A 14,728-nucleotide genomic window follows, 5' to 3' on the forward strand; every position below is an offset into this window, starting at 1 on the left:
GTTATTGCACACATACTGAAATTCGGGAGGGTGACAATAGAAAAGACTTGATATAAATAACGTTGTGGCAAAACCAAAGCATGGTTCCTTGAAAATTCTACCATCCAGCCGTTGAGCACAAGTGTAAAATTAAAAAAAGGCAAATTAAATTTCATGCAAAAGTGAAACATAGTCATTTACAAATGGTTATTGAGCCATCTAAGGTTAACCACTGTGCAAGTAATTACGTACACTACATGAGAGATCATCCTGTTAAAGAGAACAGAGAGATTTTAAAGTAACAGACTACTGGTTAGACATTTTCTGCCAATTAACAATCTAACAATTGTAATGAGATAGTATCTACAATCCTACAATGCAAGAGTTCTCTGCACAAATAATACTTGAAACTTGTTAAGTTACTCAAGAAACAAAGTCTTCACAAGAAACTTCGATCTTTATTTTGGAGTAGAATACTATGGTCGAATCCCTTACCTGATTTATATGAGTTGAGGATTATTGTTTTACTATTTTTCTTTTTAGTTATTTTAATTTCTATAATAGGCCACTAAAGCTAAGAAAATAGTTTCTTCCAGTCCTCTCTGTTCTCATCTTTTTTCTTTCCAGTAAGTTTGACTGGTTTTCTATGTGTGTTCGCTTTTAGACAATGACAATTATATAAACTCATGATATAGTACATTAACAGTTACATTTTTTCATCTTTAGCGAAAAGCAGTTTTTTAAATATTTTTTTAACTGCTGAGCACCGGAAGAATTTAAATCCAAAATCTCTTAACACTTACAAAACAAAATAAAAATAAAAATCTTTTGTTTAATCAAATCTTAACAGTTGTTAACAACTACAGGCCAACCTACAACATTCATAAATGCCATACACAGTAAGACGATAGCCAAGACTTTTTAAAAATATGTATTAGTCATAAACTAAGCTCCTATATTTCGGTACTTAAATAAATGGCCTGGTTTTTGTTGGTTTTTTGTTTGTTTGTTTGTTTGTTTTCAAAACTGCTGTGCTGATCATCCATCAGTTTCTGCTAAGTGCTTGGAACTCTTGAAAATCAGGCTGCTCATTTAAGCATCTGAATATGCTTTCTGAAACCTAATTTAGGCTCCTGGTTTTGAAAATACTGGCTTTTATGCCTAAAGATTCCTCTGACATGCTTTTTTTCCTGCCATTTTGTTTCTAGTTTTAAAATTGTCTCTACTTCTTATTTTTCCCTTCATTGCCTGATTTCCTTTAGAACATAAGCTCTTGCTGGTTTTATCTGTCTGCATAGTGTTATACTTTCTCAGTTCATATCTATCTACCTACCTACCTATCTGCGTGCTTAAACTCTTAGCCAGTAGCTGACCATGGCAATAAATCTAAGCCAGAAAGTATTTACTCTAGCAATTCCATTGTTCCAAAGACTATGGAAAGTTTGGAATTTTCTTTTTATGAAATAGAGACTTGTGTTCAAACTTAAAAATAAAATACATAGCTTTCCCAGAAGAAAAAACTAACAAGCTAACTAAACCCAATTCAGTGGAAGAAGAAAAGAAAGGAAGTAGAACTACAAATCACTCCTTTCATGCGGAGAGAAAATTAAATGTGTGCTCTGACGCTGCAGAGCAAATCTGACAGAAAATCTAAGCAGAGGAAAGGCTTGTAAATATTACAGAGAAGGCACAACCAACTAATGATACAGAACTCTAGGACTCATGGAGAACCCTGGACCACTTTCTGAAGATCTAAAGGCATCTATGAAGAGTTCCTTCCTTGGCCCCAGGACATGATGTCATTGTTTGGAGGTCTGCAGGTGCATTTGTAATACTAAGCCCAAGAACCCACTACTGCCTGAGCACAAAGTCTCAGCTGTTAGCTGAGGCTGTAGAAGGCTCAACCTCTGTGGCCCAGCTACCACTACAGGGAGACTGAACTCCACGCTGAGTAGCTTACATACACTACTACCCACTCCTTTGAGGGTAATAGAAGCTCAGAACTTGGGGCCTGGTGATTCACAGGGCTCAGGGCACCAGTTGCTACCACTTAAATTGCCACAGAAGCACCTAGCTAGAGTGTCATGCTGTGTGTTCCAGGCAGCACTAAGGGGAGGGCACACTCTAAGCAGCGCTGTGGGCGGCTGCCCTCAGACCAGTCCCTCTGCACTTGGCCCTGCCCCTTTGGGAGCATGGAGCCAGGTCCTCTTCACCCTGCCCAGGCACATAGCATATACAGTATTAATCCCTGACTCCACCCTCTAATCTTCTAGCCATGCACACTGAGATCTCAAAAAGTGTTTTGCTCATTGGACAGAAAGATGAGGAATCCTACCCAGTGACCCTCCCTTTAAAGTCTTTTAAATGTGAGTATAGATATACAGCAACTGATGCCACAGACATACCCATGATAGATACGGGTCTTAGAAAGGAATTTCCTAAGAAGAGTATTTCTTAGCTTTAAAAGACTGTTACTCTATACCAATTTTAAGATTAAAGTCAAAGTGTATCTTACCAAGCCTGTTTTATTAAAGTTTTTATTCTAATTACACCAAATACAGTATACGATTATTTTTAGCAAACAGTTGTTAAATTCCAAACTGAAAAATATGTCAAGATTTATTTCCTAAAATACTCCAGACCAAAATTATTCTGCACATTAAACAGAAAACCAAAAATGGCTCATTTAATTATTTAAACGATATAACTTGCCTTTGGAAGTTCTGCATCTGGTCTTCTGTGAGACAATAATTTGTAGGTGTTCAGGTTGTTTTCAAAGCTCCTAAAAAGGAAAAATAATGTTTTCATTATGTAGTTTTTAAATTCTTTGAAAGAAAATGTGTTTTTGTGACCAATAAGGATCAATCGATCTACCTATCCAAATAAATATTAACAAGTTGCTAAATTTGGCACTTTGCATCCCAAAGTCACACACATTATAGACACTGGAGCTCTGATTTCACAGAGGTGATTTATAAAGATGAAAAGAGTTATTATTATAGGTCTTACTACCTGCTAGTATCAGACAAGATCCTTGCTAAAAGCACATACAAAGTCATATACATTTTTTTACAATCAGAAGTGATTCATTTAGTGATGGAAGGAGGACCATTCTCCTACTGCTTATTTTTAGCCTGAACATGAGTAGTTAGAAAGCAGCACGATAGCCAGACTTAACTGTCAGACCATAGATGAGAAAATTCAAAGCCAAACACTACTGTATTTTCTACAAGACATTTGCAATAGGAAGCTTCACTCTTACTCCTAACGAACATGAACAAGAGCGCAAGTTTTGCCTCACAAAAACTGAATGGCCAGATACGAACTTACAGCAATTAAACTGGTTCAATAGGTGCCATTAACTAAGCAATGACCACTTCTTATCTGTGGAAGAGAAAAGGAAACTAAGGATTTTAGTTTCGGAGATGCACATTCTTCAACAGAAGTTATTCTTCTGAGCTGGGTGAAATTTTGTCAAGGAATGGAGACTAATAGGTATGAATTCACCCTTCAATAAACATAAGCCCCACCAAAGACAAAAGGAATGTCTTAACCTTCCCAAGAGCTTTTGCTGAGTATTGCTTTCAGAGAGATACAGCCCAAAGGAGCAGCTGAAAGCACCATGCCTGACCCTGGAAGAAACCCGAGGAGAAGTTTTGGGGTTAGAGATGCAGGCTGACAAGAGCACTTTTGATGCTGTGAGCAAAAGAAGCTGTTTTCAGCTATTTGATTCTATCTGCATTCAGAGACACAAGAGCAAATACATTCTTTATAAGTAACCAAACTGCATCGGGGAAATACCTTTCTACTATCAATCTCTATTCCCAAATGGAACACTCAGTGGGGCCCCAAACTCTGAATAGTCACTCAGGACAAAAGGGAAATATTGTTGAACTACAGAGTAAAAAATAACAAAGACAGGAAATTAAAGTCACAATGGCCAGAACTTTACAATGTTATCTTGGCAACTACTGGAACCTAATATAACTTAGGGAACACCTATGTAGTACCCTGGTGTAGTATACTGGTAATGTTATTTATTTATAAAGTCATTGAAAAATGTTAAGGGTGATAACTTATTTTATTCCCTAATGTGCTTATCTTTACTGTATATAAATTTACAACTGAATATACTAACTTACATAAGGAAAACATACTTGAATCAAAATCACAGTAATTTTCCAAATTCAGACATTTAACAGAAATAATAGGATTTTTTGGGAAAGGGGAGGAGAAGGAACCTTACATCCATATGAAATAAATAATGTAAAAACTGGAAAGATAAAAATCTAGATCTGTGAAAATAAAATAACACTGAGAATGTCACTAATCCCTATAAAACAGGCAAAGTAGTATTACAGATAGGTAAGGATGTATATTGTTATTAAACAATTTGTTTCTCCCATATAGGTTAAATCTCTCTAGTCCTATATCCTTGGGAACCTGACCAGTGCCAAACCAGAGAATTTGCCAGATCACAGGAGGCCAGACCACCAGCATTGTCTAGAAGCATTACTAACACTTCCATTGCTTACTGTGCTCTCAAACAACATTTAGGGGTAAATTTGATCTAAATATCAGCACAGGACATAGCAAGCCAGTACTGGTGGCTACAAACAAACTGTATGGAACCACGGTTAACTTGACCACACCCATGATAAGTAGACATTCTGCTAACTAAAATCATGCCAGATCATGGATGTTGCTAGACCAGAGATCACCAAATTAAAGAGGTTCAACCTGTACTTTCACAAATCCTTAATAGAGTTACACTCTTTTCACAGTAATCTAATGCTACTGTAATAAAACAACCAAGTACCTTTGCTAGGCCTGCCTACCCTAGTACACCACATATTTGATTCAAAATTTTATACATAAGCAAACTTTCAGTCACTAGCTCTATCAGGGTATGTCTACACTACCCCGCTAGTTCGAACTAGCCGCCATTTTTAAATCCCCGCTGCTTCGAACCCCGTGTAGCGCGGCTACACGGGGCTCGAACTAGGTAGTTCGGACTAGGGTCCTATTCCGAACTACCGTTACTCCTAGGGTCCTATTCCGAACTACCGTTACTACCTAGTTCGAGCCCCGTGTAGCCGCGCTACACGGGGTTCGAAGCAGCGGGGATTTAAAAATGGCGGCTCCCCGCTTATGCTAATGAAGCCCGGGAAATTCAAATCCCGGGCTTCATTAGCAAGTGCGGTATGCATACATTACCCCGCTAGTTCGAACTAGCGGGGTAGTGTAGACATACCCTCAATCGTCTCAAGGCAATCCCTGTTGATTCCTTCCTTCCTGACTGTAGACTTAAATATCAGGATCAAAGACCATGTTGAGTCTTAAAGCAAACTGCAGCTAATTATTGTTTCTTGTGTCTGAAAATTATAGGAATATAAACTTTTATTACTGTACTTTCTAGGTTACTCCTCTGAAACTCCCTCTGCCGGTGCAGAGTTAAAGATAAGCTTATGGACTCAGTGGCTGATTGACACAGGATCAAGCAATGAGTCTCCCATAAGGACAGAGTCTCAATCTCTAGTGCCACTTTGATTTGAATACAACTGCTAAGAGGAGGAGTCAGCTGAGGGCTGCCCTCTTGCTAACTGAGGATTCCTGGATAGTTTGTTTGCTGACAGGGTTCTGAAGTGTTTGAAAGGACTGAGATGCTGCCCTTTCTCACGCTCTGAAGAGTTCACGTGATACACACAACTTACTATGGTCACACCATAAAGCCTGCCGAACAATCCCTGACAGGAGATCAGAACAGCATGAGTTTTAATGTGTGTGCTAATGAACAGAAAATGTTAGGATGAAGTCTTACTTTTGAAAGTTTGTAACAGGAAGAAAAGAGGGAAAGTCTGTATAAGGAATCCAGCAGATTCACTGTCTCAACGCTTTTAGTTAGAAGTTTTTCATAGTAATCCCAAATCTATCTATAACATTTTACCCTGTTGACAGAGTGTTTTGTGTGCATTAAAGGTGTGCGAACTAAGAATATATGGTACTCTCTCTTTGAAACCGACTAGGGAGTACTACCATCAGCTTATCAGGGTTTTACATACTACAGCCCCAATGCTTAACTCTGAAATGTTTTCTGAAAAATCTTGTCAAGATTGAATTATGGCCTGTGCTTCAGCAATGTGTTAAGCTGAGGTGCTGGAGAAAGGAGAGTGGATAGTAATGTTTGAGCTTCCCCAGGCCCAAGTTCATCAACAAAAAGGCAAAGTAATTAATTCTCTCTTAAAGCAGATAGATGGGCTCAATTTTATGGGTACCTTCCACGAAGTCTCACAGCCTCACAAAACTTTCTTTCATCCATTGCTTTCTGTACTTCTTGAGTCTTAAAAATTAATGAAAAGAATAGGTTAGTAAATTAAAGACTGCACTGTAAATGGCTCTTTTCTGAAACAGCACTGCTATTTGTAATACTGAATTTAGAAACTGATGCTTGATTTGTTGTATATCATGACCTGTAACACACTGGCATTTTTGTACTTTTTTAACCAATTCTGCAAAGGACAAGGTGGTTTGAGGGTGGGAGAGAGAAGACTGGCATCTAAAACAGCCACAGAAGGAGAATTTTATTTAAATGGGGATAAACGCTGAATAATTTTGGAGGACGAAATCAGATTTATTCAAACAGGCTATAATGGAGATTTTGTAATCAAAGAGACAGGGTGCAAAATGAAAGATTCAGATGAAACTGAAAAACAATACTGGTTTCCAAATCTGGAAAAAAGCAGCAATATTTCTTTGTTGGACTGCATTTAACAGTGATTGTCACTAACACAAATGCATAGTAATTATACACAGCAGAGACATAAGAGGTCATTAGTACTAAACACAAGTTAAGTGTCCCATTCACATGTTATATCTAATAACAGACCATTGATTGTTAGAACACTTCGCTACAGTTAATGAATAAGTGTAAATTGGCTCTTCTCCCGGAACTCACCATCTGCACACACTCCATTAAAGGCAGACGGACAGCCTGGTTCCCAGACAAGGACACAACACAAGCAGGAGTATCTGGTGTAGCCTCTAGAAGGGCCAGTACAGCTTCCACACCCATACGGCTTGCCTGAAAATAAAAAAGAGAGAGAGAAAGAGATGTCTGTGTGTTTGGGGGGACACTCAGAAACACCACAGAAACAGAAAAGTACCCAAGATCTCTCTTTACATTATTAAAACTTCTTGATAACTGTGATCACAGCTGGTTATGTTTACTGTAGTGCGACCCAAAAGACAAGTTAAGACTACTCTCACAGCTGGCTTGTAAAGAACACTGTATAGCCAGGTTTTGATCAGAGCTCTTCTAAAGGAAATAGGATTACTAGTAAATATGATTATTAAGTACATTACAAAGAAGGTTATTCTTTTTTAAATCTATCTACCTACTTATATGATCCCTACGTGCAACACCTATCAGCAGTAACTCTGCATGGATACATGCACGCTCTCTGCAAATCCACAAACTATACCTTTCATTAATTTAAGTTGGTGACTGATATACAGCACTGCAAGGATGAGTAGCAGAAGCAGTCTAAAAATAGATGTACAGTATAAACTACAGTATAAAGGAATACTACTTTGGTATGTGATTATTTTTCTGACATTTATATACTAGAGTGCCCCCTGCCTGTGGCAGGCCCTGCAGGGCTGGAGCAGCTAACCCCCTAACCACAGCTGCTCCAGCCCCGATGGGTTAACTGGAATGAGTAAGCCTCACCTGTTAATGGTGAGGCTTATCAGTTAACCAGTTAAACATTCACATCCCTACTAGCTAAAACAATTTTTTTTACTATATAAACTGTGTCTATGCTAGGCGAGTATGTCCACGTGGCTGTGCTGGTATAGCTATAACTGCAAACACTTTCTAGTGGATACAAGGCATTAAACGATATCACTCCAATTCTAGGTACTTTATATATTGATGTACTAATCCATATTTGTGTGTAACTTCCAAGGTTATTTTGGTCTACTTACAGTGATGTCTATAATAATAAACTAGAACCGTGGTCACTAACCCATCGATCACGATTGACTGGTTGATCGGGAAGCCCTGACCAGTCAATTGTGAGGTGTTCGGGACCCCCCCCCATTTCCCCTCACCCTGAAGAAGCGCCACTACCTACCTCCAGCAATGGGGGAGGTAGTGCCAACTTCCTGCGGGGTGGTTGGAAGTCCAGCAGCAGCGCGCCACTTCCAGGGTTTGAGGAAGTGCACAAGCTGCTCCCCTTCCCCCAAACAACCGGCGCCGAACCACAAAGCAGGTCTGTGGTGTGCCGGGTACTCTCTGCGTGGGAGTAGGTAGGAGTCCCCAGAGGAGGTGCAGGCCGGGGCTTCCTTTCTCCACACAGGGGAGGGGGAGGAGAGGTTAGAAGTCCCATGAAGAGGCGCACACCCGGGCTTCCCTCCTCTACAGGGGGGAGGGGTCCCCAGAGGAGACACGCTGGGGCTTCCCTGTCCCCTGCAGCAGAACCCACTGGCACCCTGTCTCCTGACCTTTGTCCCCATTGGCACCCTGTCCCCTGCCACAGAACCCACTGGCACTCTGTCCCCTGCCCCCCACTGGCACCCTGTCCCCTGCCCCAGCACCCACTAGCACCCTTCCCCAGTACCATGTCCTCTGCTCCCACCACCACAGTTGGGGCCACATTAGTGGGGGGGGGAGGGTTGGAGGAGTTATTTTTTTGCATCTCACTTGTATGGCTCCAACTGACTTTTCTGTGGGTCAGTAACCCCGACTCAAAACAAATTCCCTGCCCTTCTCATAAATAAAGACAATGCTGAAACTTTTTGTGTTTGACTAATATTTTATTTAAAAATGAAGCCTGGCCAACAAATCCCCAAATGGGGCCAAGCCCCCATCTGGCGGCAGCATTATAACACTCGTATACCCCTCCACCCCCGGACCCTAGATCTGAGCCTATTATACACTGGAACCCCCTATCCTGAGCGTCTCACATCCCCAAACTTCTGCAGCCCCACATCCTCAGTCTTTTGCCACAACACTCCTGCACCATCCACACACCTGCAAATCTGCACCATCCATACACTGCCCATCTTACTCACAACCTCCCTGCCCTGAGCCCCTCACATACTCTAACCCAACTCCTGCACCCTCACATCCACAAGCATGTGGCTTGCTCAGTACCCCTCACCCCAAAACTCCCTATCCTGGAGCCCTCTCCCTGAGCCAGCATCCCCTTCTCCACCTCCTCCTGAATCAAAATTCCCTCCCAGACCGTGAACCTCTCACCCCCTTCCCACACCCACACCCCTCATTCCCACCCCAGAGCGCATACATCCTGTCTCAACCCAATGAGGGTATGGCTAGACTGCACGAGCTTTTCCGGGATTCCAGAGGTATCCCGGAAAAACTGTTCTGTGACCAGAGATGCATTTGTTCTTCTGCTTTTTTTTTAGCAGAACAGCAAACATGCTCTTTCGGTAATCCCTGTATTCCTCGTTCCATGAGGAATAAGGGGGCTTCCAAAATAAGGAGTTTTTCTGACATTTGGCCCAGTCTAGACAGAATCGGAAAAAAAAGTGGCAGTGTAGCCAAACCCTGAGAGTGTATAAGGGCTGGGAATGGCAAGTGATAGAGAGGAGGAGAACAGAGGGTGGGGTGTCAAGGCATGGGTGGGGTTTTAGAGGAAGGATGGGGCGGTAGATCTTGGCTTGTTCTGACTTTTAAAAAGTGAACTTGGACGTAAAAAGGTTGGAGACCACTGAACTAGAAGATGGCCCCTAGTTAGAAAGCACTTATGTGCATAAATATTGATTTCAGTGGAATGATTTTGGACTTGATGTGATTGTCAAATTGTGGATTAAACTGCCCTCCTACAGAGAGCAGCAATGGAACCAGCAAGGAGTTAGGTGCCAGGAGTTACTAACAGGCAAATCTGGCTTTATGACAGTCTCTTTATGAAGCCTTGGATCAGGGGTCAACAACCTCTGGCACACAGCCCATCTGCTGGTGGGCTGCAAGATATGTTGTTTACATTGAGCATTCGGAGGCACACACACTCTCCCCAGCTCCCAGTGGCCATGGCTTGCCTTTCCCAGCCAATGGGAGCAGTGGGAAACTGCGGCTAGCATGCCCTTGAGAACTGTGCAGCTTCTCACAACTCCCATTGGCCGGGAACGGTGAACTGCAGCCATGGGAATTGCAGGGGGCTGTGCCTGCAAACACTCTAACAAACTGCCTCACCTCCCACCAGCAGATTACTCTGATGGGCTGCATGCCAAACATTGCTGACACCTCCTTTGGATAAAGCACGTTACTTCTCTATTGCTTGAGTTGGGGACAATAATTACAGTTGGTTACTTTACAAAAGAACTGAGGGAATTAATGGGTTTTTGTAAACAATTCAAAATGTTTGAATGAAAAGGTATGCAGAAGTGGAAGCATGCTGCTGCTATTGTTGCACCATGCACTCTTCCAGGGTTTGCAGGCATCATCAGAGGTTCACTCACCAAAATTCTATCAAAGGCTGAAGGAGTGCCTCCTCTTTGAACATGACCCAGAATGGTAACACGAGTGTCAAATCCCAGCTGCTGAACCACAAGCTGCAAAGAATTTCAAAGTGTAAGTGAGAAATAGAAAGTATCAGCATCACTACAGCAGTTTCATAATGCACACAATGGGAATACTGTAAACATCAACAGTGGTGACACAACTAAGGAATTTACTTAAGTCTCTTTACAGCTAGGTTAGGAATACTAATCTCCAGACTCCCACTCTGAAGGAAGAATTGTGCAATTTAATAATGGCAAAGAAGTTGTTTTGCCTACAATGCTTTAATTAGAGAGAAGCCTACTGATGCCATTCATTTAGTAACAAATGACCACTTAGAAAAACAAAAAATATATGATGTCCTTATAAAAAAGTCAAACATCACAATTAGAAGTCTGGAAAAAATAGTCTACTGCAATAGGGTTTCTTTATAGCCATCTTATAAAGATACAGTCTAAATATCTTGGAGTAACTGTGCAATTACACCCCCTGTGGAGGCGTTTAGTCTTACACAGATTTTCTGATTCACTGTCTTTGGCTAATGTCCATGAACAAAAAGGAGGTATAATAATTTGTTCCAGAAATCATGGGCTCTGCCAAATTACATGTTGATTTTTATCTCTCTCAGTAACAGTAAAATTTGTGCAGCTTAATAGCCTGATGTTTTTATTAGGGAAGATCACAGAGAATGATTTTATTTTAACTGAAAAAAGTACATAAATAGACAAAAAAGAAAAACATATGTAGTCAATTCCTGCCTCTAACTACATTTTCTTTCTGGTGCATTTATTCATCAGTAAAGTACAAGTTCAGGCTCATTAAAATAGGATCATTTGTCAGAATCTCCTCTGCTCCAGTACAGGTTGGACCTCCCTGGTCTGGAAATGTCAGAACTGATCAGTCCTGAATGATACTTTTCCAGACCAGGGGAGGTGTTCCCTGCCACCAGCCCCGAGTCACATGGCCCTCTGCCTTTGGCCCCCTTTATTCCCGCCCTGCTGCCTCTCCCCACCCCCTCCCACTCTCACCCTGCACAGCCAGGCTGTCTGCCCTGCTGCCATTGGCCTGCCATAGGTGTTGCAGGTTCTTCAGGTCCCAGCCCTGTGCTTCCGCGGTTCCCTGGCCCCATGTTGCCATGGGCAGCCAGGTATCCCTGGCTCTACTGCGGGCTGTCAGGGTTCTCCTTCCTCCAGCCCCATGCTGCTGGGGTTGTCCGGCCTGGCCCTGGTACTTTTGCGGGGACTCCCAGTCCCACTGCTCCCAGCCGGGCTGCTTGGCCTCCTATCATTAGGCTCCCAGGCTCTCTGTCCAGAAGCATTCATGGTCCTGCTGGACCACAGATGTTGCCAGACTGGAGAGTACTGGTTTTCAGAGGTTCAACCTATGTAAGATGAGGAGGTAAGCAAACAGAAATAAGTACTCTCCATTTTCCCCTCTTCTACAAGGCTGGTAACGAGATGTATGGACACCTCACTCATTCTCCACAAGAGTCACATTCCTGTTATTTTCAGCTTCCTAGGAATTTTAGCAGGCCAAAGTCTGGGTAATAAGCAAGTAGTATTTTCCTCTGTAAATAACAAGATGAGTAACAACTATTTCCCACACTTTTACTAAAGCACTCTAATCAGTGGAAATAATTTGCAGTTTTACAATTCTGTATTAATAAATCAAGGATTATTCCATTATGAGAGTGCTCCTGAAAAGTGCCAGACTGACAGCCATGGAGGGAACCGGTGAAGCATAGGATCTTCAGCTCAAGTTTCCCCACACCAGCCTGTCAATCGTTGTGTTTCAAAACCTGTTTCCAAAAAGAGTCATTTCCAACCATTTTCATTTCTCATTTAACCCTGAGCCTCGGTGTGATTTCCCCAAATGTTTCCTTTACTGGTACTAGGGGGAGACACACCTCTGGGGGTAGGCACTTTCAGCTCCCCCAGCCCCGGCCACCAAGGCAGGCCAACTCGAGGCATGGCAGCCCTCGACTGCCCCGGCACTCTCCCTCTGGACACCAGGCGCCTCCGAGGCTAGCCCCAGCTATCCCTTCTCCCAGCCACTAAGGAAGCTGGGCTGGGTGGAGGCGAGGCCCAGCTCTCTTCCTCCAGCCACAGGGGTGTTTCGTCAGACCGAGGCTGACCCATCTCTATCCCTCTGGCTGCAGGGCAGAAGGGGAGCGAGGTCACAGCTCTCCTCTGCCCCAGGGAGAGAACGAGGCTGCCCCAGCTCTTATCCCCCCCATCCCTGCTCTTTCACCCCAAGATCTTGCTCTTGTACCCACTGCCCCTTTCCCCCCACCCACCAGCCCTGGCTCTTCCCCTCTATACCCCCAACCCCAAGGCCACCCCTGCTCTTTTCCTCCTAGCCCCTTCCCTCTCCCCGGCTGCCAAGGAGCGGGGCCAGGGCATAGCTGGCCTGGTTCTACCCCAGAACTAGGGGTATGTGAGAGCACTGGGGTGCAGTGAGGGGCACAGCTCCCGCCTCTTTGGATCACCAGAGATGGGGAGGTCTCGGAGAGAGGGAGGATTCCTCGAGCACAGGGAGGAAAGGAGCATATAGGCCACGCGGCATGTGGCTTCTGCCCCCCCCCCTCCCACCCCCAATACTGGGGAGGAGGGGAAGGATAAAGGCCAAATGGCTCCTGCAGCCATGCAGCTCATGACTTCAGCCGCTACCCAGACCACCGGAAAGGGGAAAGGCTGCATTGTTCTTGGGCTGCATGGCTCACAGCTTTGTTCCTCCCCTCCCCACAGAGCACCAGGGAAGGGAGGGGAGGAGAGGAGAGTAAATGCGGCTTGCAGCTTGGCCCGGCCCTCCTCTCCCCCTCCCCGCTCCAGAGCACCAGGGAGGTGGGAAGGGGGCTGCTCTAGGGCCTCCTGGGGTCCCCTCACGACAGCTAAGCACTGGGCAATGGGGAGGGAGGAGGGAGGGAGAAAGGGTGGAGGCAGTCAGGATGCAGAGTGTCATGATGACGTCACTCTGTAGTCCTGCAGGAAAACTTTTTTTTTAACATATAGAAAGAAATTTTGATAAGGGCATCATTACAACCCCAAGAAACTTAATTTTTCCAAATACCATCATATAATAATTAATTCTCTGAGACAGATTGAAGCAGATGTCCTAAGTATCAAGTCTGTAAAAACAGCACTTCATTGACTGTCCTTTAACATAACAAGAAATATGTTCCAATGTAAAGTCCATTGAAACCAACAGAAAGATTCTCATTTTCCTCATTGGACTCTGAATTAAGTCCATCAAGGACAAGCATAAAAAGGCAACTAGCAACAGCTCCTCCTAAGAGTCTATTTTACCTGAATGCCTGTGGAAATTCTAATTTTAACAGTAGAAAGGGAACTATAAAGAGGTTCGATACTTACATCCTTAACCTTTTCTGAAGTGATAGCTTCGTTATGACAATCAATGGCACCTTCTGCCACAATTATAATATTCAGCCTTTTTTTTCGTGCACGGTTCTATGAGAAGAAAACATTGGATATTGAAAAAGGGCCTGAAACAAGATACACCACTACAAAAAGAGTTTTGAAAACAAACTAGTATGTATTACAGACCAGTGACTAGAATCTTTTCCTTTGAATAATTTACCAAAAATATTTATAGTTCAATTAATCCAATGAAAAAGGAAAGAAAGCCATCTAGCTACAGTCGGATCTCAGAGTTATGGGAACACCTCAGAAACGGAGGTTGTTTGTAACTCTGAACAAAACATTATGGTTGTTCTTTCAAAAGTGTATAGCTGAATATCAACTTAATACAACTTTGACAATTTACTACGCAGAAGAAATATGCTGCTTTTAATCATCTTAATTTAAATGAAGCAAGCAAAGAAACAGTTTCTTTACCTTGCCAAACTTGTTAACTCTTCCTTTTATTTTGTAGATTACATTTAACATAATATTGCACTGATGTTGTTGTTGTTTTGTCTACTGCTACCTAATTACACACTTTGAGTTCCAATGCGTTCACTGGTCAGTTCGTTACTCTGAGATTCTACTATATTTTCCTGTTATTAACTTAGTGTGGTCAAAGTGTGCTGTGCTGTGCTGTACGGGGCATAAATCTCAACATTGTTCCATATCCTGGAGATCCTTCACTCCCAAATAGTTTCACAAAAAGTAAAACATACACTAGAAGACCAACAGAAATTAGATTGTTATTACTATTAATATACTAATGCTGGTATTTTTCATTCTTAAATTTTGCAAGCCTTGTTGT

At 42.7% G+C, this 14,728-nt stretch overlaps 1 protein-coding gene across 3 annotated transcripts in view; it reads right to left on the reverse strand.

The window, feature by feature from the left end:
* The window catches only part of PFKP (phosphofructokinase, platelet), a 93,720-nt gene that overhangs the window by 33,616 nt on the left and 45,376 nt on the right, over window positions 1-14,728 (reverse strand). For all 3 annotated transcript variants that reach the window (XM_075922711.2, XM_075922709.2, XM_075922710.2), the window contains exons 8-12: window positions 13,873-13,968; window positions 10,462-10,554; window positions 6,935-7,060; window positions 6,255-6,319; window positions 2,692-2,761 (exon numbers count right to left, since the gene is read on the reverse strand). In XM_075922711.2, the coding sequence (XP_075778826.1) occupies window positions 2,692-2,761; window positions 6,255-6,319; window positions 6,935-7,060; window positions 10,462-10,554; window positions 13,873-13,968 (450 nt within the window). The remainder of the gene's footprint in view (window positions 1-2,691; window positions 2,762-6,254; window positions 6,320-6,934; window positions 7,061-10,461; window positions 10,555-13,872; window positions 13,969-14,728) is intronic.

The sequence above is a fragment of the Pelodiscus sinensis genome, chromosome 2, assembly GCF_052426305.1.
Source record: "Pelodiscus sinensis isolate ZL-2025 chromosome 2, ASM5242630v1, whole genome shotgun sequence".
Lineage (NCBI taxonomy): Eukaryota > Metazoa > Chordata > Testudines > Trionychidae > Pelodiscus > Pelodiscus sinensis.